This window comes from Lepisma saccharinum, chromosome 12 (assembly GCF_977018435.1).
Source record: "Lepisma saccharinum chromosome 12, izLepSacc3.1, whole genome shotgun sequence".
NCBI classification, from domain to species: Eukaryota; Metazoa; Arthropoda; class Insecta; order Zygentoma; family Lepismatidae; genus Lepisma; species Lepisma saccharinum.
This window is the reverse complement of record NC_139240.1, coordinates 57,671,755-57,696,137: the sequence shown is the minus strand read 5'-3', so window position 1 is coordinate 57,696,137 and position 24,383 is coordinate 57,671,755. Positions and strand designations below refer to the sequence as shown.

The window sequence follows — 24,383 nt, the reverse complement described above, 5'->3', positions numbered from 1 at the left end:
GAAAGCAAATAGGAAACTAGCAGAATTAAAAGAAATGAATCTCGTCTCAAACATGTTCAGAAAGCAAATAGGAAACTTGCAGAAGGAAAAGAAATTAATCTCATCTCAAACATGATCAAAAAGCAAATAGGAAACTAGCAAAAGGAAAAGAAATGAATCTCGTCTCAAACATGTTCAAAAAGCAAATAGGAAACTTGCAGAAGGAAAAGAAATTAATCTCGTCTCAAACATGATCAAAAAGCAAATAGGAAACTAGCAGAAGGAAAGAAATGAATCTTGTCTCAAACATGTTCACAAAGCAAATAGGAAACTAGCAGAAGGAAAAGAAATAAATCTCGTCTCAAACATGTTCAAAAAGCAAATAGGAAACTAGCAGAATTAAAAGAAATGAATCTTGTCTTAAACATGTTCAGAAAGCAAATAGGAAACTTGCAGAAGGAAAAGAAATGAATCTCGTCTCAAACATGTTCAAAAAGCAAATAGGAAACTAGCAGAATTAAAAGAAATGAATCTCGTCTCAAACATGTTCAGAAAGCAAATAGGAAACTAGCAGAAGGAAAAGAAATGAATCTCGTCTCAAACATGTTCACAAAGCAAATAGGAAACTAGCAGAAGGAAATAAATGAATCTTGTCTCAAACATGTTCAGAAAGCAAATAGGAAACTAGCAGAAGGAAAACAAATGAATCTTGTCTCAAACATGTTCACAAAGCAAATAGGAAACTAGCAGAAGGAAAAGAAATTAATCTCGTCTCAAACATGATCAAAAAGCAAATAGGAAACTAGCAGAAGGAAAAGAAATGAATCTCGTCTCAAACATGTTCACAAAGCAAATAGGAAACTAGCAGAAGGAAAAGAAATGAATCTCGTCTCAAACATGATCAAAAAGCAAATAGGAAACTAGCAGAAGGAAAAGAAATGAATCTCGTCTCAAACATGATCAAAAAGCAAATAGGAAACTAGCAGAAGGAAAAGAAATGAATCTCGTCTCAAACATGATCAAAAAGCAAATAGGAAACTAGCAGAAGGAAAAGAAATGAATCTCATCTCAAACATGTTCAGAAAGCAAATAGGAAACTAGCAGAAGGAAAAGAAATGAATCTCGTCTCAAACATGATCAAAAAGCAAATAGGAAAGTAGCAGAAGGAAAAGAAATGAATCTAGTCTCAAACATGATCAAAAAGCAAATAGGAAACTAGCAGAAGGAAAAGAAATGAATCTCGTCTCAAACATGATCAAAAAGCAAATAGGAAAGTAGCAGAAGGAAAAGAAATGAATCTAGTCTCAAACATGATCAAAAAGCAAATAGGAAACTAGAAGAAGGAAAAGAAATGAAATCGAGTCTCAAACATGTTCAAAAAGCAAATATGAAAGTAGCAGAAGGAAAATAAATGAATCTTGTCTCAAACATGTTCACAAAGCAAATAGGAAACTAGCAGAAGGAAAAGAAATTAATCTCGTCTCAAACATAATCAAAAAGCAAATAGGAAACTAGCAGAAGGAAAAGAAATGAATCTCGTCTCAAACATGATCAAAAAGCAAATAGGAAACTAGCAGAAGAAAAGAAATGAATCTCGTCTCAAACATGTTCAGAAAGCAAATAGGAAACTAGCAGAAGGAAAAGAAATGAATCTTGTCTCAAACATGTTCAGAAAGCAAATAGGAAACTAGCAGAAGGAAAAGAAATGAATCTTGTCTCAAACATGTTCACAAAGCAAATAGGAAACTAGCAGAAGGAAAAGAAGTGAATCTCGTCTGAAACATGTTCAAAAAGCAAATAGGAAACTAGCAGAATTAAAAGAAATGAATCTCGTCTCAAACATGTTCAGAAAGCAAATAGGAAACTCGCAGAAGGAAAAGAAATGAATCTCGTCTCAAACATGTTCAAAAAGCAAATAGGAAACTAGCAGAATTAAAAGAAATGAATCTTGTCTCAAACATGTTCAGAAAGCAAATAGGAAACTATCTTCAAATACTGGAAATTGTTAAATTTTCATGGCCGCATCTTCAACGACTGCAGAAACAAAAGCTTTAAATTGATATAAGGAACTTGGTTTTTCAGTTTTATTTCTATTAATATGAACTTTTTTCTTTCTGGAGTTACTATTGTAAAAATAAGAAAGTCGTTTCAAAGAATCACACGGACATTCTAAAATCCACAAAATTAGATCTCTTAAGATGTACTATGACATCTAACATTCAGTAGAATCCTTACATGGATTACTTAACAGCTCTTCTGGCCCTCCTTCCTTCAACTTTATATGCATATATACAGGGTGAGTCATAAATATGGCTCCATGTTTGAAGTAAATGATGTGTGTTACTGTACTATGTAAAGGGAAATGGTGAATTAAACTTGAGACTTCATTTTTTCATTTCAGATAAGTCACGTGCCAGAGCTTACGTCATTAGCCAAGATGGAGTTGAACATGGACCAGCAAGTTACAGCTACAGCATGGGCAATCGTGAGAGCTGTGTATACAGCGATGGATTTAAACAATTTTATGTAAACACTCATTTTCTCCACTTTCCCACAGTCGCCGGCAACAATATTACGTTAACAGGTTGGCCACTCTAGGACCTTGATAAAATTTAAGTATAATTTCCGGTTTTCAACGCGAACTTTCCAAAAATTCAAAAGTATAAGCAGATTCAATTTAATTAAACAGTGTATGTGTGTGTCTTGAGGTATGTTAGTAATTAGTCAAGTTTTATTTGATTCTGGCTATTTTTGGAGGGGGATGGGGAAAAGTCCTGATAATAGTGTGCGATATTTTTTCTTTTCCATGAACTTTGTATATAAATTGTGGAGTTTACATTTGACATTCCACATACTCAGCCTCGAAATATATTTACAAACCCGTCATAAATATTATGCGATATATTAATCTACGAAAAACTGTTAATTGTACAAGAATTTCAAATTCAAATTTACCTATAAACTTCAATATATCTTGCAATAATCTTCCATGCAGCATTCTTTTCTTTACCATTCTCGATAAAAATAAATGAAAAACTTGCCTCAGGGTATTAATAAATATGTATAAATTCAATAGGATTTGGATTAATTAAAGTTGCAATTTTTCACGTCTACAGAGAAAAAAATCAAGTAGAATTAACCCATTATTCCCGGAGTCAATACTTCACGTATAATTCCCAGAATTCAATGAATTCCCGGTGAGTAACCACCCTGGTTAAAATCACATCTCACCAGTCTCACGATTTACTTCAAACATGTAGTTTGGCTCACCCTGTATATAAACAAATAAGAAGGAAACAAAAAAACACTCAGCAGACACTAAAAAAAAATTGTGGTTGCAGGCTGCATCTTCAGTCATACAGAAAAGAAAGATGGTGGATTAAGAGATCCTGATCGAAGATATAGATGGTGCAGAAAAACATGATACTTGCATATATAGTGTGTGTTGGGGGAGAGGGTGTGGGAGGCCAATGTGAGAAGCAAGGGTTGGGAACATTTCTGACTGGCCTGTTCAGACCAGGGGCATGTGGTTGCACTCATGGCTGATATGCAGATCCTCTCCCATCTTTTCCACACTGAGGTGTTGGTGAATTGGGGTAAGGAGTGGATGATTGTTACCTGGAAGCAGTTGTTGAAAGGAATATTGTTGTTGTTGATCCTGAGGTTGAAGTCTGTGGATATGTCTCCCAGGCAAAAACCACCACGGATATTGCAGGTAAGGATATACAGGATGTTTGAGGTGTTGCAGCTTCTTTGAGAGTGAATTTGCCAATGGCACTGTGAATCTGGAGGGTATGAAAAGTGATGAAAATTGAGCAGGAGAAATTGAATTTGTGAGCAGAGGGTATTGGTTGTAGGTTGGTGAAGGAGCATTGTGGACCAGGATATTTTTGTGTTTTGTTTTAGTCCACTTCATGCACAGATAAGCAAATCAGGACTGGACTTACAGTTTAAAGTGGGATCTGAACCAGTATGTGCCTCCACTGAGTTTCGAACCGGGGATCCCTTGATTACAAGGCGACGACATCAGGGATTCCCAACAAGGATATGCTGTTAATAACAATGTATGTACAATATATACACACTAACTAGTGTGTTAAAGCTGGAATATTTTGCTTTGCACATTCACACAACACACGGCGATAAAATTAGGCAGGTGGCAGAAGTTTGCCCTGTTGCCACGTTGGAGCACAACCCCGTGTCTTCAGAGTTTTAAGAGAATGAAATATCTAGTTGTAGAGTTGGTCTTCGTAATCCATGTGACACAAACTGACAGTATTTGCTCGGAAGGTCAGAGGTGACATAAAAGTGCCCCGGAGAGAAGTAGGTCTGACACTCGAACTAGGCAACGCAGCCCGGTTGACGTTGACACACAGTGCGCGGGAACCAGCAACTTTTGTCCCACTGTCACTTTGCTTTCCCATACGTGCCACCAGCTCAATTCTGCCCAGCTGCTTATATTTCATGACCATGTGTTTTAGTGCATATTCAATCTAGACAATGGGACAAAATGAAATGATTACCTTTTTAATGTAACCAATGTTCCTGTCAGCTTCTTGCATCTTCTTAAAGCACTTTCCAATCTTTCAGGCTCTTCCTTCAAAAACCTATAAAGAAGAAAAAATAATTATTTTAAAAATACTGTACAGAGAATTAGGGAATGCAATTATTGAAAATGCTTTAGGAAGAATTCTAAACCAATGGGTTGGTGACTTATTGTTTACACAAGAGGATATTCTGTTCTTGGTCCACATAGCAACAGGTGACTTACTGAATAGGTGTGATGTCATTCACTCTTGATCGGCATAGCAACAGCTTGATGACCTACAACTAAGAAAGCCATACCTTGAACCTGGATTGTACTGCGCATTATATACAAGATATGATTTTTTGTCACTTTTCCCCATCAAAAAACAGGGTGCGCATTATACACGCGTAAATACGGTATTACAGTAGAACCTCGATTATATGTTTTTCAGGAGACCAAGCTGCAAAAACTTAAAATGCGGGAAAATATAAAATCACGGAAACTTTTTTATCTCTTGGGACTATCAAGATTGAAGGTATAATGTGGGAAAAATTAAACACACGAATATAAAATCACGGTCCCACTGTATTTCTACAGATTAAAAATCATTGAAGTTTATATTTTCCTATTCTCAGTTGTATTTTATTATTCTTACTGTTCTTTTCGAAACCTAGAGTGTACTTTGATTAAAGTATATGGTTTCAGAATAAGTAAATAAATGTACACAATGAATGCAATGTTTAATTTTGCTAACAATTCAAAATTTCAGTTAAAAGCATCACTTGGAGTTGTATTCTGTAGTTAAGTGATAAATATAAAAAATGACTCTTCAATATACTAAAACAATTTTAATGCATAGCAGCTCGTTTCTTGTATTTGTATTTTTTTTCTTGATGCAGTTGAAATATAATGTAAAAATGTAATATACTCGAAATATGAATAAAACACATGGACATAACCATAAATTGTCAGTCTACAACTCAAATAAGCTCCTCTTGGTGCAATCCTAGGGGGTAAAGGCAGTTGGAGCATGGTGTAGATCCATCAGCTCCAGTATAGTGCAAAAATCGAGAATGTGTAGGGTTCAGGCACGTATCTAGAAATGTGTTTCAGGGGCAGTGGGTCCCAACCATGTATCTCAAAATAATGATGATAATGATAATAACAATAATAATAAATAATGTTTAAACTAAAATAATTGTAATATTACATTAATTAATATTATATTTTTATTGCATGAATCGGTAAACGAACGGTATAAGAATAGCGATATTACAGCACGTATTCATTATCTAGCTTACGTGTCGTTAAGGCCAGCAAAATTTGTAACAAAAAAAAAAAAAATTCTAGTTATTTTATTATTTTATCATTTTCATTATTTAATTTTGTACTTAGTAAATCTTTCAGGGGAGTCTGGACCCTCCCCCTAAATACGTCCTTGGTAGGGCCTATATCCATATTTCCTATGTCGTTTCATGGTGTGGTGTAACCCACATGGAGGAACTTCACCTTTCTTATTAAAAAAAGTAAAGTAAAGTTCTCCCCTGTGCTTAGCACCACGCCATGAAGGCGTATAGGGGGTGTGGGGGTAACGCCCCACACTTTCTTATTAGGTTGATGAAAGTTACATAAACTCTATACAAATTTCCCATTTTCAAACTTACATTATTATTAGTGTATTATCATTATCAAAATGATTTTTATTCTTTCTCAGTCAAAAACACACATATACTTTATGTTGTTATCTGGTTAAGTTTAAAAGATACACAGCAAAAAATATACTTACTTTTCTTCCCTAACAACTTTTTCCATTTCTGATGATAAAATACTCTTCATGCCATCTTGCAAGTTTGGAAACCTTATTTTCAAATCTGCCACTGTTTTACTGTAAAAGGAAATAATTTGTTAACAAAGTTTTCAATCTATCAGCACAATCAAATGAATGAAAATTGAATTTTTCTGACATTCTCTCACAATGAATACACAAGTTCACTAAAGCTCTTGGTGCTGCATAAGTTTCTGCTGACTTTACAATCATTGATTGTATATATTCTGTGCACCAAGGAGGATGAGTGATGATTAGATAAAATTGAAGAGACTTCACAAAAGAATGTCTATATTCAAGAAGGTTTTAACCCAAAACTTTTGATGGTGAAATTGCAGGTCAGCCAGTCATGTGCTTGCTAATCACACAGATGAAGATACATGGCGAGATATGATGAAATTGTTGAAGGGACACTCAGAAACACCCATGCTGGGATTTGAACCTGGGACCCATGGCGTTGTAGTGCACCGTGCTAACCACTACATCACGGAGGCCAAATAGTAATTTTGAGAGTGCCAGCAGATGGCAGCACAATCCAATTTGATGACTGGTTACGTAAGAGACGCCACATATTTTCTGTGCATGGGAAACTCAGTGCAGAGAATGGCGACCCATGCTTGGAGTAACATAAGATTAACGTGAAGCTCTTAAAACGGTTGCTGGTATTCGACTATTGGTGTTTCTGCCTTTGGGAGGGCAGTGAGAGACACGTCAATCAACGGTGCAGGAAATTGCTAAGTTGGGAGAGGCGGAATGAGTGGAGAAACGCCAAGCAGATCACTACCAACACCAAGCCCTGACAGGATCTCGTCTGCACAAACACCGAATGGTCTATACCCTGTATAACTGTAGAGCAGGGCCAGGCATAGCGTCAGAGGAGACGGAGTGAAATTGAGTGGTGAAAGTGCAACATTGGCAACCGTTTCAAAAGTTTGCAATGCTGCAGAGCGATGCAGGGAAAGCGGGTAACTCCAGTCGTTCATTACGAAATCCCATTTCTCTCACTGTTCATTGGTGGAGCCATCTTGCATCACTACTTGTGCAGAGACTTGTTCTTGTTCGCCTGGTCTACAGTTAGCTGGTACAGGGTATAGTGACATGAGGATGTAGTCGGTACATGGCCAGTCTTCTCTTGTCTGAGATGATTACAAAGGAACTAGAGAGATGGATAACACGACAGAATACAGCCCTTGGCATCCTTTCTCCAACATTATACAGGGTGGCCTCCAAAAAGGTAACTGAAACTTATACTACCATACTTACGTGTTCTATTACCTTTTTGGGGGGCCACCTTGTATCTCAAGTTATTACATTGTCCAGAATCTCACAATAAATACTAAAAGAGAAACACAAGAAAACAACCCTTTCACTATTAATGTGATTCCTTTAATATTATGCAACATGCAAATTTCGAAAAACTAAATATGCTGACCAAGGCAGTAATTTATTTTATTAAAAACATAAACTAAACGTAACGTTTCAACCTTCTAGCAAGGTCTTCTTCAGACTCTGTATCAAGTACAAAAGTAACAAGATACAAAAACAGGGCATTATATATACACAAACATTACTCCCTCCAGACTATTTAGAAAGTTGTTTGGAACTTTCTAGCAGGTGACTTTCACTTTCCAACTTTACTTTCACCTAAAAGGCTAAACACAATTACTTCCATATAGAATGTGGTTGGACGTTTAATCTCACGCTCTTTTCCCTTCATTTTTCTTCCTTCTCCTCTCCTCTTTCTCTCTTGTCCTTTCCACTCTTTCTAACATCTTCTTCCATTCTTTGTTTAACTTCAATCCCCCATTCCAGTTCATTGTGTCTTCTTCACCTTTCTTCTCTATTTCCTTGGCTTCCTTCCATTTTCTCACTAGCATTCTCTTCTCCCTTCCTATCTGCTTAGCCTCATCCCACTCTATGTCATGTCCTGTTTCTCTCGTGTGTTTAAATATTGCATTTCTTTCTCTCTTATGCAAATTTCCTGTGCATATTTGATAGCCTGAAAGCTGTTTAAATCACAAATCCTTCATATGTAGTTTCTCTAATTTTAATAATTAAGTGGATACTCACTGATTAGCACCCTAATGCAGACCTAAGTTAATATTTTTATAAACTCACAACATTCACTAACAAGACAAACCCATAGTTATACAGGGGGCAGGTTAGACATGCACCCATGGTATTTCACTTTCTAAATCTGCTTTCATAAATTTGTTTATTTCATTGATAGGAGATGCAGTGAAGTGTTAAATTTTCTAAATAATGATTAGAGAATAATACATTATTCATGATGACATTTTTTAAAGTAATGGACAAAATTTTAATGATATTTCTAGATCTATTTTATGTAAATCTAATTGTATCAAAAATTACTTTAGTAACCAATGCATGTGCAGAATAAAATGAACATTACAGTGTTGGCTATATTGACAAGGTAGGAATCAAATAATATTAATTTAGTGTGTGTGGGTGTACATAATAAGATATACTGGGTGATCACAATTAATTGCTCTATTCAGAGCCCTCTGGAGCTCGTTTGAGACATAGGATTGCGCTGAAACTTGATATATAGGTTATGGAGACCATGGTGAAGCAAGAGCTGACGAAAAAAAAAAAATAGTTAAAATTTTCACAACTAGGTGGAAATGTGGCGCTTAGAATTGTTTCCTGTACTCGGAGCCCGTTAGAAGCAACATATTGCGCTGAAACGTGGTATCCATTCTATGAAGATCATGGGTAAGCGAATGCTGACAAAAAAATAGTTAAAATTTTCACCACCAGGTGGAAATGTGGCACTTAGCATTGTTTTCCAACTCTGAGCCCATTAGAAGCAACATATTGCGCTGAAACTTGGTATAGAGGCTATGGGGACCATGGGAAGAAAATGCTGAAGGAAAAAAAATAGTTAAAATTTTCACCACCAGGTGGAAATTTGGTGCTTATAATTGTTTCCCTTACTCAAAGCCCGTTAAAAGCAACATATTGCGCTGAAACTTGGTATAGAGGCTATGAAGATGATGGGGAAGCAAATGCTGATGAAAAAAGTTAAAATTTTCACCACCAGGTGGAAATTTGGTGCTTAGAATTGTTTCCCCTACTCGAAGCCCGTTAAAAGCAACATATTGAGCTGAAACTTGGCTATGGAGACCATGGGGAAGCAAATGATGATGAAAAAAAAATAGTTACAATTTTCACCACCAGGTGGAAATGTGGCGCTTGGAATTGTTTCCCCTACTTGGAGCCTGTTAGAAGCAACATATTGCATTGAAACTTGGTATAGAGGCTATGGAGACCATGGGGAAGCGAATGCTGCCGAAAAAAATAGTTAATTTTTTCACCACCAGATGTGAAAACATATGTGTAACCACAATTTTGTGTTAACATGTTCCATATGTATTTTCTTATTTTACGTCGCTCCATGTTGCATATGTGTAAAACATATGTTCTACATGAAAGTTACACATGTCATATGTACGAAAGGAATTAATTATATTCGTCATTTTGTCTTTCAAAAATACAGTTTGTGTGCTTGTTTTCCATTATTTCCTAATGTGAAGTTGAACATGTTGAAAAAATAACAGAAAAAAATGACAACAATAATAATAATGCCATAATCATTATTAGTAGGGAGACAAATTTATGGTAAATAAAAACTGAGGAGAGCGGTAAATAAAACGTTAGATCAGCGGTATATACCAGCGGTGGAAATAAAATGGCACACACTTTTTCATTATGAGAGGAAACAACATACAAAAGAGCTATAAATTGTAAACTACTTCATTTCTATATACTGTACACATACACAAGTACTTAGTTGTCCAACCAAAAAGAAAACATCAACACAAAATCACTTCATTTCTAAATTGCATATCTCAAGTGATTTATTCATTGTATGTATTTAAAGGATATCCTTGCTGTCAAATAAAATAATCACTACTGCACATACACAAACACATGTTGAAAATCACATGATGATAAACAAAATTCATTCATGACTGAACACAAATGACACCATTGTTTCCCTTGATGTGCGGGAACAGACTAATCTTATCGCTGCTACAGCTAGCAAGTTCAATGAAACTGGAAGTTGAGTAGACATTCGGGGGAAGAAAGGAATGCAGCTTGACAGGGAGCGAAGTTTTCGAACTGAGATTATGTGCATGGGAAATCCCAATTTTCAGCATCTTCCTGATGTGATCGAAGATAAACCGTTCTTCAGCTGCAAGTGGTAGGAAACTTTAGGCGAACGTTTCGTTACAAATCGACAGTTTGCACGTACAACCTGGATTGCCGGTTTTTGCATGTTTTCTACTTAATTTGATGATATTTCACGTTTATTTCGCAAAAAAGCGTTCATTTCGTGGAAAAGCACACATTTCGCATTACTTCGAGAATAAAACTCATGCATATTTCATCATTGGGGGTGTAGTTACGTGCAGAATGTTCAAAATTGCATCTTTTTTTCACATTTCGTGATTTCGCGCATCGCGAAAATTCAATGTCCCTAATTATTAGTATTTCTATTATTATTATTGGCACATTTATCCTCCTGGTATTTGCCCCACCCCCCCCCCCCAGACAAAAATTCGTGGTTGCGCCTCTGAATTACATGTGAATGCTCTTGAATGAATTCTAAGCTCTAAGCATATGTAATTTTTCAGATTTTGAAATATCATAGATTTTCTAAAGGAGAGGAAAATTCGGGAACAACTGTCCTCACGTCAGCGAAAGATCCAACCGAGCTTGAATTAATTCATTAAAATTCCAACGTTAAACTACCAACAGTGTTGAAAACACAATCTTACCTAGATTTACTTAAAATAAGAGCCATATTTTCCACATCAGACATGTTGACCCGTGTTTTTCTATTGATTACGTTGCCTCGAAGTTCTTCTACTGTGCTCTCCAGCTCACTAATGAGAAATGCAAAAACAGTTATCACAGTAACGGGACATATAATCGGTTTTTCACATACGGTTAATGTCAATCAAATAATGACCATGCAAGCTCTTTCTACATAAAGATCTGAAAATGTGGTATCATACACAGCATGTGGGAATCATGCAACAAAACATAATGCTTTTCTTCAGATTTTCAGCAAGTTTTTCAAATTTACAATCTTCTTTCATAATACATACTAGAAATAGGCAGATTATTGTCATTTGTGTATAGTTTTAATGACTTTTCTTTGTGATGTTCTAAATTTGTTTGACAGTAGACAAATTTCACCTGGTAGTTTCATATTTAGCCCTGCCTCCCACTTTTTATGTCTTTTCCACCATATACTTGCCGAAACAGAAATATTCAAAATTATTGATTTGTTGTTTCAAGTCCACTTTATGCACAGAAAGGCTAATCGGGACTGGACCTACAGTTTAAAATGAAATCCGAACCACTGTGCCATGAGTTTGCCCTGGGTATCGAACGAGGGACCCCTTGGCGACGACGCTACCACTACATCATCGGGGAGGCCACCATATTAAAAATTATTATTCCTAACCTTCCCCCCTTCTTTTACTTTAGCCTCCTTGATGGTGTACTGGTATCATCATTGCCTTGTAATCAAGGGGTACCAGAACACACAGTGCTTCAAATTCCAGTGCTTTTGAGGTCACAAATGTAACTTGGCAGGGGCGAGGAGAGCACTTACCCCAAACTTTCTAGGTCTATTAAAAATTCTACATGTTAGTTTTTTTTGTTGTTTTTTTTAACCTTCTGGAACTTGAGGTTCATGTTCTGTCCCTTGCCCCTTAAGTTAGGCCCCAAGCTATACCACTTTCAAATTAATGCCACTAAATAGAAGTAGCTTGCATGTTGTACCAGATAATTAACAAAATCAACAACTTACCTCAGATGTTGCTACATATTTGCTCCACATGGTATCGACAGCAAGGTGTGAGTTTGATTTCACTAATAAATACAGATGTACATCAAATGAAAACTGGAATAAACCACTCAATTCACAAAATTCATAATGCTTTATAGAATGGTGAATTCTTACAAACTTACTGTTTTATTAGGCAGACCATTCTAGAAGAACAACAAATAGATACTTGCCAAATATAATACTTGTCGCTGGTAAAACTATCAAAGCTGGGAAATGTCTGTAACTCGTTTATTCTGTAATTGTTGACATTCGTACTTACCTATTGTGCATTGCAAAAGATTATTTAACAAGGGATTTAACTTTTTTTAACGAAATTTGTATCTATTGTCGACATATCGAGTAATTATTGTTCGATCTTTTCTCGCTTCCTGAACATGCAAAATGGCAGGCAAATCTTGACTAGCGTTGTGTTTCAAATGGCAAGCAGTGTTTCAACCTTCTTAACAGAAAAATTCCCGCATAGCCCCGAAAACCTTACCCACATAGCCTCCAAAACAATTCATGCATAGCCCCGAAAACCATTTGGGATCGTATGACCATCCACAAATAGCCCCAAAAACCATTCCTGCATAGCCCCAAAAAAAATATTCTGGATCGTATAACGATCCACGAATAGCCCCAAAAACCATTCACGATAGCCCCAAAAAAACATTCTGGATCATATAACGATCCACAAATAGCCCCAAAAACCATTCACGATAGCCCCATGCACCATCACGGTAAGGTTAGGTTAGGTTGCTTTAGGTTTGGCAATATAGTGAAAAAACTGTGTATTTGGAAACACTTACCGAGGATTATGTCATCAGATGCTCGCAACATCCGGTTCAAGTACATGGATGGAAATGCAAGCAACAGCTTTCGAGCATCGAACGGACATTATTATAGAAAAATACATGACTTAGCGGCCAAATACATTGAAAAATGCGAGAAAACACTTCTACGACCATCCAAAATTACACAGAAACTCAATTCCGTAAGTACTTTCTCATGTAAATTTGAAGAAATCCATTTCCCGCCTATGAAATTTTTACCCTTGTCGCTATATTTATGTAAAAGCTTTTCAAAAAAGTTTGTTCATTTCTGTTAACATGACACAGTGGCGAACATCAATATACCCAGGGGTAGTGCATACTGCCCCTGTCTAGGAGGTGGTTGGTCAGTTGGTGAGTCAAGGACTCAATGTGCTCACCACTTATTAGAAATTTCTACTGTTTACAGTAGACAAAAATCTACAGTTATCTACTTAGTTCTCGGAAATGTAATGAAATCCAATACTTTTGTACTTGGAACACCTTTATTAGGTCTAATGTATACATGTACGTTCTGCACTATGGTCATCCTTTGGGCTCCAGCTACTGGATGCGTGCAGGTTCACGTCTCCTGGGGGGAAGTGACAACCTTTTTCCAGAGATTTTGGCCAGCGTATGGGACCGGTGGCTACCTACCACCAGGAGGATTGAATTGAATTCTTGTTTTAAGTCCACTTTATGCACAGTAAGGCTAATTTGGACTGAACCTACAGTTTAAACCGGGATCCGAAACACTGTGTGCCTCCACCGGGTATCGAACCTGGTACCCCTTGATTACAAGGTGACGATTCTGCCATTGTACCATCGGGTAGGCCCCCATTGGGAGGGAACTGGGGAGCTATGAATGAGTAGTGTAACCCAGTCATGGAAACCTACGACGATAACTAGGGGTTTGTAGTGCAGACCACACGTGACCCCATAACTGGTTGGATGGTCTCCCACCTCAACAGGTAGGAGTGAGGCGAGCAGTCTGTAGGCAGGCCCTGGCCCTCAAAGGCTGTTGCACCATGGGGTATCATTATTACAGTATGTGTACAATAGAGGAACTACAAGTGAAAATATCTCTTTGGTATTATATTTAACATGTAATAGTGCATTTGGCTTAGCAGGGTGGATGTAGTTATAACCTTTCATTCCTCTAAATTAACACTTTTTTTTAATCTTTTGAAAATATCAACACAGATGTTTCAAAACATGTATTGATCTACTAAAAACAGTAGACTGAATGTTCAGCAGGGTATACTGTTGCGTTCTGTAGAATTATTATGTAAAAGTTATGTGGAAAATTAAGTGGTGGGTAGCGTTACAGCGCCTTGAATAACGTAGTGTGGAAAACGACCGAAGAAACTGGTTCCCCAGACGGATGAGAAACCTAGATGGCAGTGCGATCAATGTCGGTGCTAATTTTCTTATGAAAGTAATGCGGCTTTGTTAGTTTTTGGAATATATTATGTAGATTTGTTTGTCTTGAAAGGCTGTACGTGAATTGATGGAAACAGTTATATTTGTGGAGTGATTTGCAGTCACGAAATGGCATTAATTTGGAAAGAAAAGTAAAATAAAATGAATAAATAAATAGCATGCGTGCGTAACACAAGAAGAAACATCGCAATTTGATTCCGGACGTCAGGTCTTGGACTGTGTATTAGAGTTTATTTTTCTATATTATTAGAATATAAATTGTATCCTGAGAGATATTTCATACCGAGGCGACAAACCACAAATGTCGCTTGAAAGCGAGCAGTCGGAAATCAATGCAGCCTTTCGAACCGTAGGGACAATAGCTCTGACTGCACCGTTTCCTCAAGGAGATTTTACACCAAAGCGACACGCGACAAACGATACGAGGATTTCACACCAAAGCGACAAGGGTCATTCGGTCCAAGGCAACTTTCATACCGAAGTGACACATGTTGCTTGGAAATGAGCCAATCAAGAGCAACATTTCACATCGTAGAGGCATGACGGGAAGCACAGGCCAGCGTTTCGTTGGTGAAATCCTCAAGCGATAAGTGTCGCATGCCGCTTGTCGCTTTGGTGCGCAATCTCACTAAAGCAAGACACTCATTGCATCGTGTATGCGCAAACAAAAAACCACGGCAACATGTTGCAAGCTATTGAGGAAATGGCCCAGTTTGAATGACGCAGAAGTGACAAAGCGACACATGTGGCTTATCGTGTCGCCTAGATCTGTTGTTGTAATGTGCGGTTTATTGTGTCGCCTATCTGTTGTTCGCAAGCAACGCTTGCTAATAGACTGAAGGCACCATGTCGCTTGTCACTTAGTTGGGAACTCCCCCTGTAGCGCTTCGCCTCGGTCTCAGCACCCTTCCTTTAAGGAGCTTTCCGACCGAAGTAACAAGTAGCACGCGAATATGCCATATGAACGTGTCGTTTGCTGTTTGGACCCTCATGTGCAATGAATGCTATTTTACAGTCTGGAAGTGTGTGTCACTAGTGTGACAGTGTGAACATCCTGTGTCGCTTGTCCCATTGGTTTGAAAGTTTCCTTACATTCATGTCGATGGCACTAAGAAAGTTTTGTGGGGTTCCCCTTGTCGTTTCATGCAATCATCATTATCATCATCGCCGCAATTAGTTTAAAGAGGAAGAAAAGAGACAGTAAATATCAAAAATACAAATTCTTCAGAGTGTATATCTTTAAAAGAAATGATGATGATAATAATAATGAACCTAATTCATACACAAAAATTTAGTTGCCAAGAGCATTCCACGCGTATTTTTTCTCCTGTATTATTAACGAAAGTATGACGATAACAGGACGTGGTCGACTGTCTACAATGTTTGTTAATATCTTCGCGACCACTGTACCAAATATCATAGCAATTATCACATTCATAGAAATGCTTCATGTAAAAGAATCAGACGTTGCAGCGAAAACTCCATTTACTTCCATTATAAGCAGTCGAACACCAAGCACCGGGGTCAACACCAGCGCCTCTAGCGGATCATTTTCGAGTGGAACCAGCCAGAGACCGCAGAACCATGCCGTTTTCCACACTACGTTATTCTAGGCGCTGTAGTAGTGTCTTATGCTTCTACTATCCCACAATAAATGAAGTGAATAAAAAATGTAGTATGTAGCAGTGGAACATTCTTACAATGTATAAATTTCACCTCTGCCCTGTCATTCTGAAATAAAACAAACATGATTTAATCTATCTATGACAATTAGTTCTCGAGCAACTTATTTTTTTTTGTTCTTCGTTGCATGTTTGAAAAGTGCATGCTTGAAGAGGTCCCATCCGAAGAGGCTTTACCCACGTGTGAGACTCCGTCCACTAAAGTTAATATAGAAACTGCATATAAATGCATACACGCTGCAAGAACACAATTTTTAGCTAATACACAGGCACAGAAACCAAAGTTATTCAATTGGAGAGATGGAGCTGAAGTGACACCGACTAGCATTTATAGTGGCAGTCAATGAATATTAATGCACTACCTTTTGTTCTGTGCACAAAAATCAACAAGTACAGTACATTTCCATGAACTAAACTAACTGTAATTCTTAAAATTTTACATTGCACACCAATTTATTAGTAAAAAAAACAATATGGTTTGTATCCAGTTTTCATTTGATCCCCCTTAGTCCACTCACAATTTTGAAGGAAAGATTCAGTTCATGCTTACACATCATCAAAGGAAAAAAAACATTCTGCCTTGTACTTAAGCAGCATGCCACTTTTCATGTGAATTACAACTTTAAGTATGATTTTGCAGTGACTTAAGTCGTCCTGTAACTTAAGTGTACTGAATTATGCCTTAAGATTATAAACATAAACTTACATTATTGTGCATATAAATTGTATGTGCACGCACAGAAAAAATAACATAATGTTCAAAATTAAAAATGTCCATGCATGCTAACATAAGAAGGGTTAAAAGTAAAGAAAAGCTAAGAAAATAAATACTACAAGAAAAATAATATTAAAAATCTAACACATGATTTCTGAAGTAAAAATATGATAATATTGTTTTTCAAAATTTTGATTTTGATATTAACTAAACTTTTTTCCCTTAGTGTTATTTTGTAGTAATATCAAGATTGTTTCTGCAAATCTAATTTGATCAATATGTCAACATTCCAGATATAATTAAAAATGAATTTTTGGAATGTGTTTTCTATTTTTTTGGTTTATCTGTACAAATAGAGGCACCATCGTCTTACGTGAGATCTTTTTCTAGTCGGATCATCTCCTGCTTGTAAAGTTCCTCCTCTCGATTGACCCGGACTTTTTCTGTGTCACCTTGTTGCAGCCAGGTGTCCCCGCCTGTTAGTAGCATAGCTCTGTCAAAAATAGTAACGTCCCTTACATTAGTCGTGCAGGTAAATCGACAACTTTAAACTGGAAATTTAAAGTTTTTAAGTCACTGATACAGAATACAGGAAGAAGAAAAATGAATAACCTGAAAAGAATTCCTTGATTTAGTATACATTTGAAACATAGAGGCAACATACGTGATTCCTTTTTTTTTTTCATTTTCTACAGAACAATTTGAAAAAAATATTCTAATTTCAGTTTTACACATAACTAGTCATAACATAATGTCCTGTTATTAGTTTGGAATATAAAAATATACAAATATATACAAACTTCATAGTATCATCCAATTCATATCATTGAAAATGCATGCACTAAAAAATAATGCTTTATTATTTGAACATACTTCAATCAATTATCGACTTCAATTTGATTTATTTTACATGAGTGTCTACTGTTTAATTCTGTATTTGTGTTTCATAAGTTTTTCATACAAATAGCAAAAAATTCATATTTTATATTTAATTGAGTAATACAAATTCAATAATTATTATCATATTTTCTTTGAAAGGGGGAGAAAGGGAGTTTAGACAAAATAAACTCAATAAACATGTTCTGAAACATCAACAAGTCACTGATTGGATAAAATCACTTCATAAAATGTACGAGTTGCGTTTTGAGAGAAATGTATCAAATAAAACTTTACGCTATACTACAACAAAAGAGGATGGAAAAGAAAAATTAGTTAAAGTAATGTAACAAAAAGGTATTTAGGTAAGCAGTCACCATTACATACAAATTGTGCACAAAAATTTATGTCTGCATTAATAATAACCTCTATAGACACTCCTAACAGAATAATATTTTTTTCATTTGTTATGCTTTAGCAATATTTAGAGCTACGATTCTTTTCATCCTCTCAGATCTGTTTCAAGTAACAAGATGATCAAAACATGGGACAACAAAAGACCATAAACTGTAACACACATTTTGTATTTGACTCATTTAATAATATTTAAATGATTTTTATTATAACATCAACCTATTTCAGAAAAAAAAGGTTCCACAAGATAATTAAAACAGTAAACATTACTAACTTCTCACAATGAACATTGTGAAAGGCTTTCTGAAGAATCAACAAAATACTTGGATTGAAAGTACTTTTCCCCATTCAGTTCAATTGTATAAAATTAAGTTAATACTTAAAATACATCAATAGAGTGAAAATTAAAAAGAAATTCTTGATGCTTGCATTTCTTTTTTTCCTTCTGGGAAGTATATGGAAACAAGCAACAATAATCAATTGTCATCACTTCTATATCATCTATATAATTTGAAGAACTGTTTATATTATTAATAAAACAAAATTCTGAAGTGATATTTATATTCTAGTGTATCAGAGCCATAGCTAGAAGGATGATGGGCATCGTCTACCACGACTGAGTCACCAGTTTGCTCACCGTGAAGTATACAAATTAATGCATACCTGACATAATTTCCCACCCTGAAATTTCAATGATATAACACATGCAATTTCTCAATATTGAGAGAGTCCCGATCAATCTGTACCAATCCTGAACCTTTATTACTAATCATAGGCGCCGACTCCATGGGGTTTGGGGGGGCTCGAGCCCCCCCTCCCAATGTTAACCCAAATAATTTTGGTTAAGAGGATCTAATGTATTGTTTTGCTTCTCTTGTAAAGTTCACTCTGAATTGTGCCATATGAACTTTAACTTTAAAAACGCATTTGAAATGTTCAAGACCATCAACTTTGGGGGGATATGACCATATACAGCAAAACACATGACTTATTACTATATACTAAGTATATAATTGTGAGTATTGTGAACATTTTTACTGAAAAGAGTTTCAAAAGAAGATGTGCATGAACTGGGAGAGTGGATGGGATGTTCGGGCTACAAATGGCTCTTAACATTCAGAACAAGATCATTGACATGTGACTTGTGACATATCCATCCGTGAACAATTGACATTCTGATTCGAACTGTAAATGAAAATTTTAATATTTTTGAGGAATTCATGGGCTTTTATGAGATTCCAAACACTGAGGCCAAAACTTAAAAAAGGGAGGGAGTGAGTCATTCATTAATTTATTTCAGTGATCAGAGGCCCCCCCCCTCCCCAATAATTTTGACAAGTCGGCGCCCCTGTTACTAATGCAATATCACTTAACATACACGTTGTTAAAAAAATGCACACATTTATGCTCAAAGATACTTATATTGGATTTAAAAAAAATATGTAACTAGTCCGTAGATGAATCATGTGATTTCCAGATCCAGAAAATATTCAAAATTATTTTCTTTAACTTCTCATTTCATGCAAGTGAAATATTATAAAAAAATAAGCCATGTTTAATTTGCTATAATCTTTTGCAATTTGGTACAGAAAGTAGTGTAATTTTAATTCGGGAAGTAAGAATAAGGTTCTCGAGACTCATATGAAAGTTAGAAATTTAACTAGTACTTAGTTACAAAAGAACAGCTTGGAGACGGGGAATGGGAGACAATTTACATTAACTAACCCACCCCACCCCCAAAGTACAACTGAGTATTACTACAGAGCTAAATAAGAGAAAATAGAATGCAACAAAATTAAAAAAATAATATGACAGCTCATGTCATCAAATACAATGTTAGTATTTAAGAGGATTGCGCACATTTAAGATACATAAACACACATGTCGTCTCTGTTGGTTCCTTACTCATCTCAATTTTTAGCACGGGAATGTATGTATCCGTAATAAACCATAATAATCTTACAAAAAAACACACTTATTCACTGATCTGAGGTCACAACATATTACCAGGCATGGTGACTCCAATATGTTTTTTTTTTGTTACTTAGAAAAGCAGTAAGAGATCCCAAAATGACCAAGACTAATATTCCTTTAAGTTTCTTTCTGGTAATCTACTATTTCCACCAATGCTTTCTATCCTATTACCAAACTCTTTGGAACATCTCTTGTTACATGAAAGCATGATGTATATAGAACTGTTAACAGAAATAAATATACGTAATATATGGCGGTGGAACTTATTGCCAGCTGAGTAACTGAGAGTATTTCCAACAATGAAACCTGATCAATATGCAACTGTTGTTAGATTATTCCATTTGGATAAATGATGCAGTGAAAGCTCCAATTCCATCAAAATAACATTTTGTTAACATACCCAGAAACTAAAAGGATTATACAAAAATCACATCAAATTCATACGCTGTGTAGAAGAGACAAGATTCACATACTGTTGCAGGTACGATAAAAATGTTAGCTCACAGGTTACTAACAAACATAATACGTGTAGTGTTTCATCTCTTGAAACTAACTTTATCTGTTGTTGCCACATACCAAAATAAACTTCATTCATAATTAAACAATGTACAAATTAGAATGTATAACCTAACCTAACCACATAAAATCATAAATAAAAACTACTTTATATGTGGCTTTTTTCATATTGTATACAATCAGTAGTTGTCACTGACAATTTACCTGATTTTGATGAACGTGTCCCTGATTGTTTCCCTAACTGAGTGAGCTTGTGCTTGAGACATACGTCGCAGGTTACGAACTTCTTGTCGCAAGTCTTTCGCTTTCTTTTGCAGGACACGCAGCTGGTTGTACATCTCCGGAGTGAGGTGCAAATCTGCAACAATACAAATTATTTATTTTATAATTGCCAATGGTCAAAATTATCACCACTATAGCTGGTTCACTACTGCAACACACACAAGTCTGACAAAACTTTAACAGCAAATATTACTATTCTTTTCCATTTATTTCTCAACTAACATTTGCCTGCTACAACATCAAATCTGTGAACAGTTTACAATTTTACAGTGATATCTAACCAACATATACACAACACATAGAAACCTAATTTTTTTGTCAAAAAAAAAACAACCTGTTAATTCTCTTACAAAACAAAGGATTATTTGCAAATTATAGTTATTAATTTCCTCATCAAGTTGTATTAACAACATATGGCAGAAACGATTAGATCATAAAGACAAAACTTGTGTGGACTGAAAAATATTTAAAATATTGGTATCATTCTGTATACATAATTATCCTTATTTATCTATTTGTGAGAATCAACAATCAGCATGTCTTATCAATTATTCAGAAAGTATTAATCCTATACAGATGAATTTGACAGTTTATATGTGGCTATTCTTGAACCAAGATAAATTCTATCAATCAATCAGTGAGAACTGAATAATCAATGTTATGCAGCGATGAATCAATATTCTTACAAGCAATGCAAACTGTGAAGCTAAAATTTGATCCACTGAAAGACACCAAACATCAAATAACAACCAACTTATTTTCACATTAATTATGCTGTTTGGTCATTCCATTTGTCAACATTATTTAATTATTATGTCTGGAGCTACTAGAATAATGCAATTAAGCATTGTAAGCGCAGTGCAGATTAAATCTACATCATGATCATTTATCCAAGATGGTGCAAAAAAAAATCACATGTTTTTGGAATACGTGTAACATCGTTGATTTTCAAGATACAAATGTTTAATTAAGACCAAAACCATCGGTAAGAAATGCAGTTTGGATAGGTATACAGTGATGATTTAAGTATGGAAGATGATGTTCGACAGATGACATCATTGTTGCTGTAGACACATCTAACACATCCATATTGACCTTGTATACGGAAATTTGACGAGAGGTTCCAAATGTGTGTACAGCAACAATAACGTCATTTTTCAGACATCTTCTATACTTAAATCTGCATTTCTTACCGAAGGCTTTCTGTTAATAAAACGTTTGTATCTTAAAAATTAACGACGTTACACTTATTCCAAAAACATGCATTCTTTATGCCCGACCTTGTACAGTGGGATCCATGAGTATTATCCTGCAAATTGTCCATCACCATGCTCACGCACTTTATTTCACCTAATAAGAGCTTCAAGAATTAAAAGAAAACTCAAAACAAGCTGTTGACAACTTCTGCACCAGCATACATAAAAATCCATCGCTTAAAAACATATAGGATGTAAGAGAAATCTTAATGGGTCAAATAAAGTGAACAAAAATAGTCATGGACAATTTGCATGGTAATACTCATGGATCCCACTGTACACACTAATGTTTGAACTGAATGGTTAGAACTTTCTTAGCTTCAAAATTAATGGAGTATACTAATTAGAACTGCATATGGGGCCAATATAGGGGGTGATGTAATCAGCATCATGCCCCTGGTTTCCTGTACCCCTCGGTTTCCTCCAGGTACCCACTTTATAAGACACTGGGTGGGGAGATGGAACCTGGGCCTCTCACATGGTAGTCAAATGCCCTAATGACTGAGCTACCGCAGCTACTTCATCCATGAAAATTTAACACACATCTGTTGTCTGGTGTTTCCTATTTTTTTCTTCATTTTTTATATTGGCCCTTGTAGCCCTTTTTTTTATTCATAACGGAATTGTGTCTAGTCCTATATTTAGGAACCATGTAAGCAACAGCTCTCATGAAATAGTCACTATCAATCTTTTGATGAGAGCATTTCATGTACGGTCACGGACACTGCCAGGTTGTAATGAATACATTGACTTTCAACGGAATCGTTACAACCCGGCAGTGTCCGTGACTGTACAAGTACACAAACTTATGTAATACTGTGTTTGTAAATTAAGAGAAATTAACCAGTCCTCACATTTAAATGTTATGTAAGAGTTTTGAGTTTCCGTACATGATAATCTGATAAATAGTTTCTGAATTGATTCTATATTTTGCATGTGACATGTACTGAGAAGTAATAAATAATTATAGTAACAATAATAATACCCCTGCAATGCACTAAAACAATTCTCAGTATCACACGTAACTAAAACCTTGATGCTGATTATTGCATAGCAGCAAAAATAATTAATTTTCACAATTATTAACATGTGCCATGCAAATGCTGAGCAAGTATTATAATTTCCACTGTCACTAATATACACACACAAAAAAAATTAGGTTTCTAGTGAATGCAAGTCACAAATCTACTTTTTACTTTTTATATATCTATGTTACTAATACAGAAGCATGGATACAGACAATGCTTTCTTGTTAACTGCTAACACATTACATTTAATATGTACATCACCAGGAATAAGGGTTATCAAGGAAATCTGATGAAGGTTAAGAGAAAATTGTGATTCAGGTTGTGTGCTGTTAGTTTGTCTTGTTTCGTTAGTGCTGAAAAGCAATTGAAAGATGAGTACCTCTATATAGATGCCTGCCTTCATACTGTCCGGGCGAGAGTGAGACAGGTTTGGGAGGGGGTGCAGGTTTATGCCGATCTCGTTCTGGAAGGGATAAGAATTATGACTCATATAGTGACACTGTTGGCAAAAAGTTTCAACCTGTTGTTAAGATTCTGCTAAATCTTGAGCCTGCCTCAGTAAGGACCTTTCCGAAAAGGTCTTGTTGTGGAACGAAAATACTCTATATTCCTGGTTTGATCTGTCTAGACTGTTATGGTGAGAGCTATAGCCTAGATATTTGTCATAGATTTATGGTGCTGTAAGTCGGTTTTCTATGGCTGAACCAATGAGAACTTTTAACTGATATCACTATTGATACTTGTTGATTGATTTTACATTTGAAGTCCACTTTATGCACAGAAAGGCTAATCGGGACTTGACCTACAGTTTAAAGTGGAATCCGAAACACTATATGCCTCCACTGGGTATCGAACCCAGGATCCCTTGATTACAAGATGACAATGTTACCACTACACCATGAGGAAGCAATACTGATACTCGTACTAATTCCTATAATAAATCTTATTTTGAAAGTGGCTTCCATTCTTCTGGAACATTTCATTCGAGTTCCACAGAACTTTCTAGAATGAAACGTCTCAAGAATAAAAGCCACTTAAATAATAATATTTTGCATTATTTTGTAACATACAACAGTGCTAATGCAATTTTTAAGAACAACATAGGAACAATTTAAAGAACTTCAGTATATTTATAAATGCTAATAAGTAAGGGTATTCTGATGGAATTACACCATTCACTCTACAAGAGG

The 24,383-nt window shown here is 35.8% G+C and overlaps 1 protein-coding gene across 24 annotated transcripts in view; it reads right to left on the bottom strand.

The window, feature by feature from the left end:
* LOC145996124 (coiled-coil domain-containing protein AGAP005037) overlaps nt 1-24,383 on the bottom strand; it is a 1,065,133-nt gene that overhangs the window by 39,815 nt on the left and 1,000,935 nt on the right. For all 24 annotated transcript variants that reach the window (XR_014442750.1, XM_083132404.1, XM_083132407.1 and 21 more), the window contains 6 exons: nt 23,573-23,656; nt 20,832-20,985; nt 17,221-17,340; nt 11,138-11,245; nt 6,294-6,392; nt 4,503-4,586 (listed from right to left, as the gene is read on the bottom strand). Coding sequence is in view for 23 of the 24 variants with exons in the window: in XM_083132404.1 (XP_082988530.1) it covers nt 4,503-4,586; nt 6,294-6,392; nt 11,138-11,245; nt 17,221-17,340; nt 20,832-20,985; nt 23,573-23,656 (649 nt within the window). In the remaining variant the exon portion in view is untranslated. The remainder of the gene's footprint in view (nt 1-4,502; nt 4,587-6,293; nt 6,393-11,137; nt 11,246-17,220; nt 17,341-20,831; nt 20,986-23,572; nt 23,657-24,383) is intronic.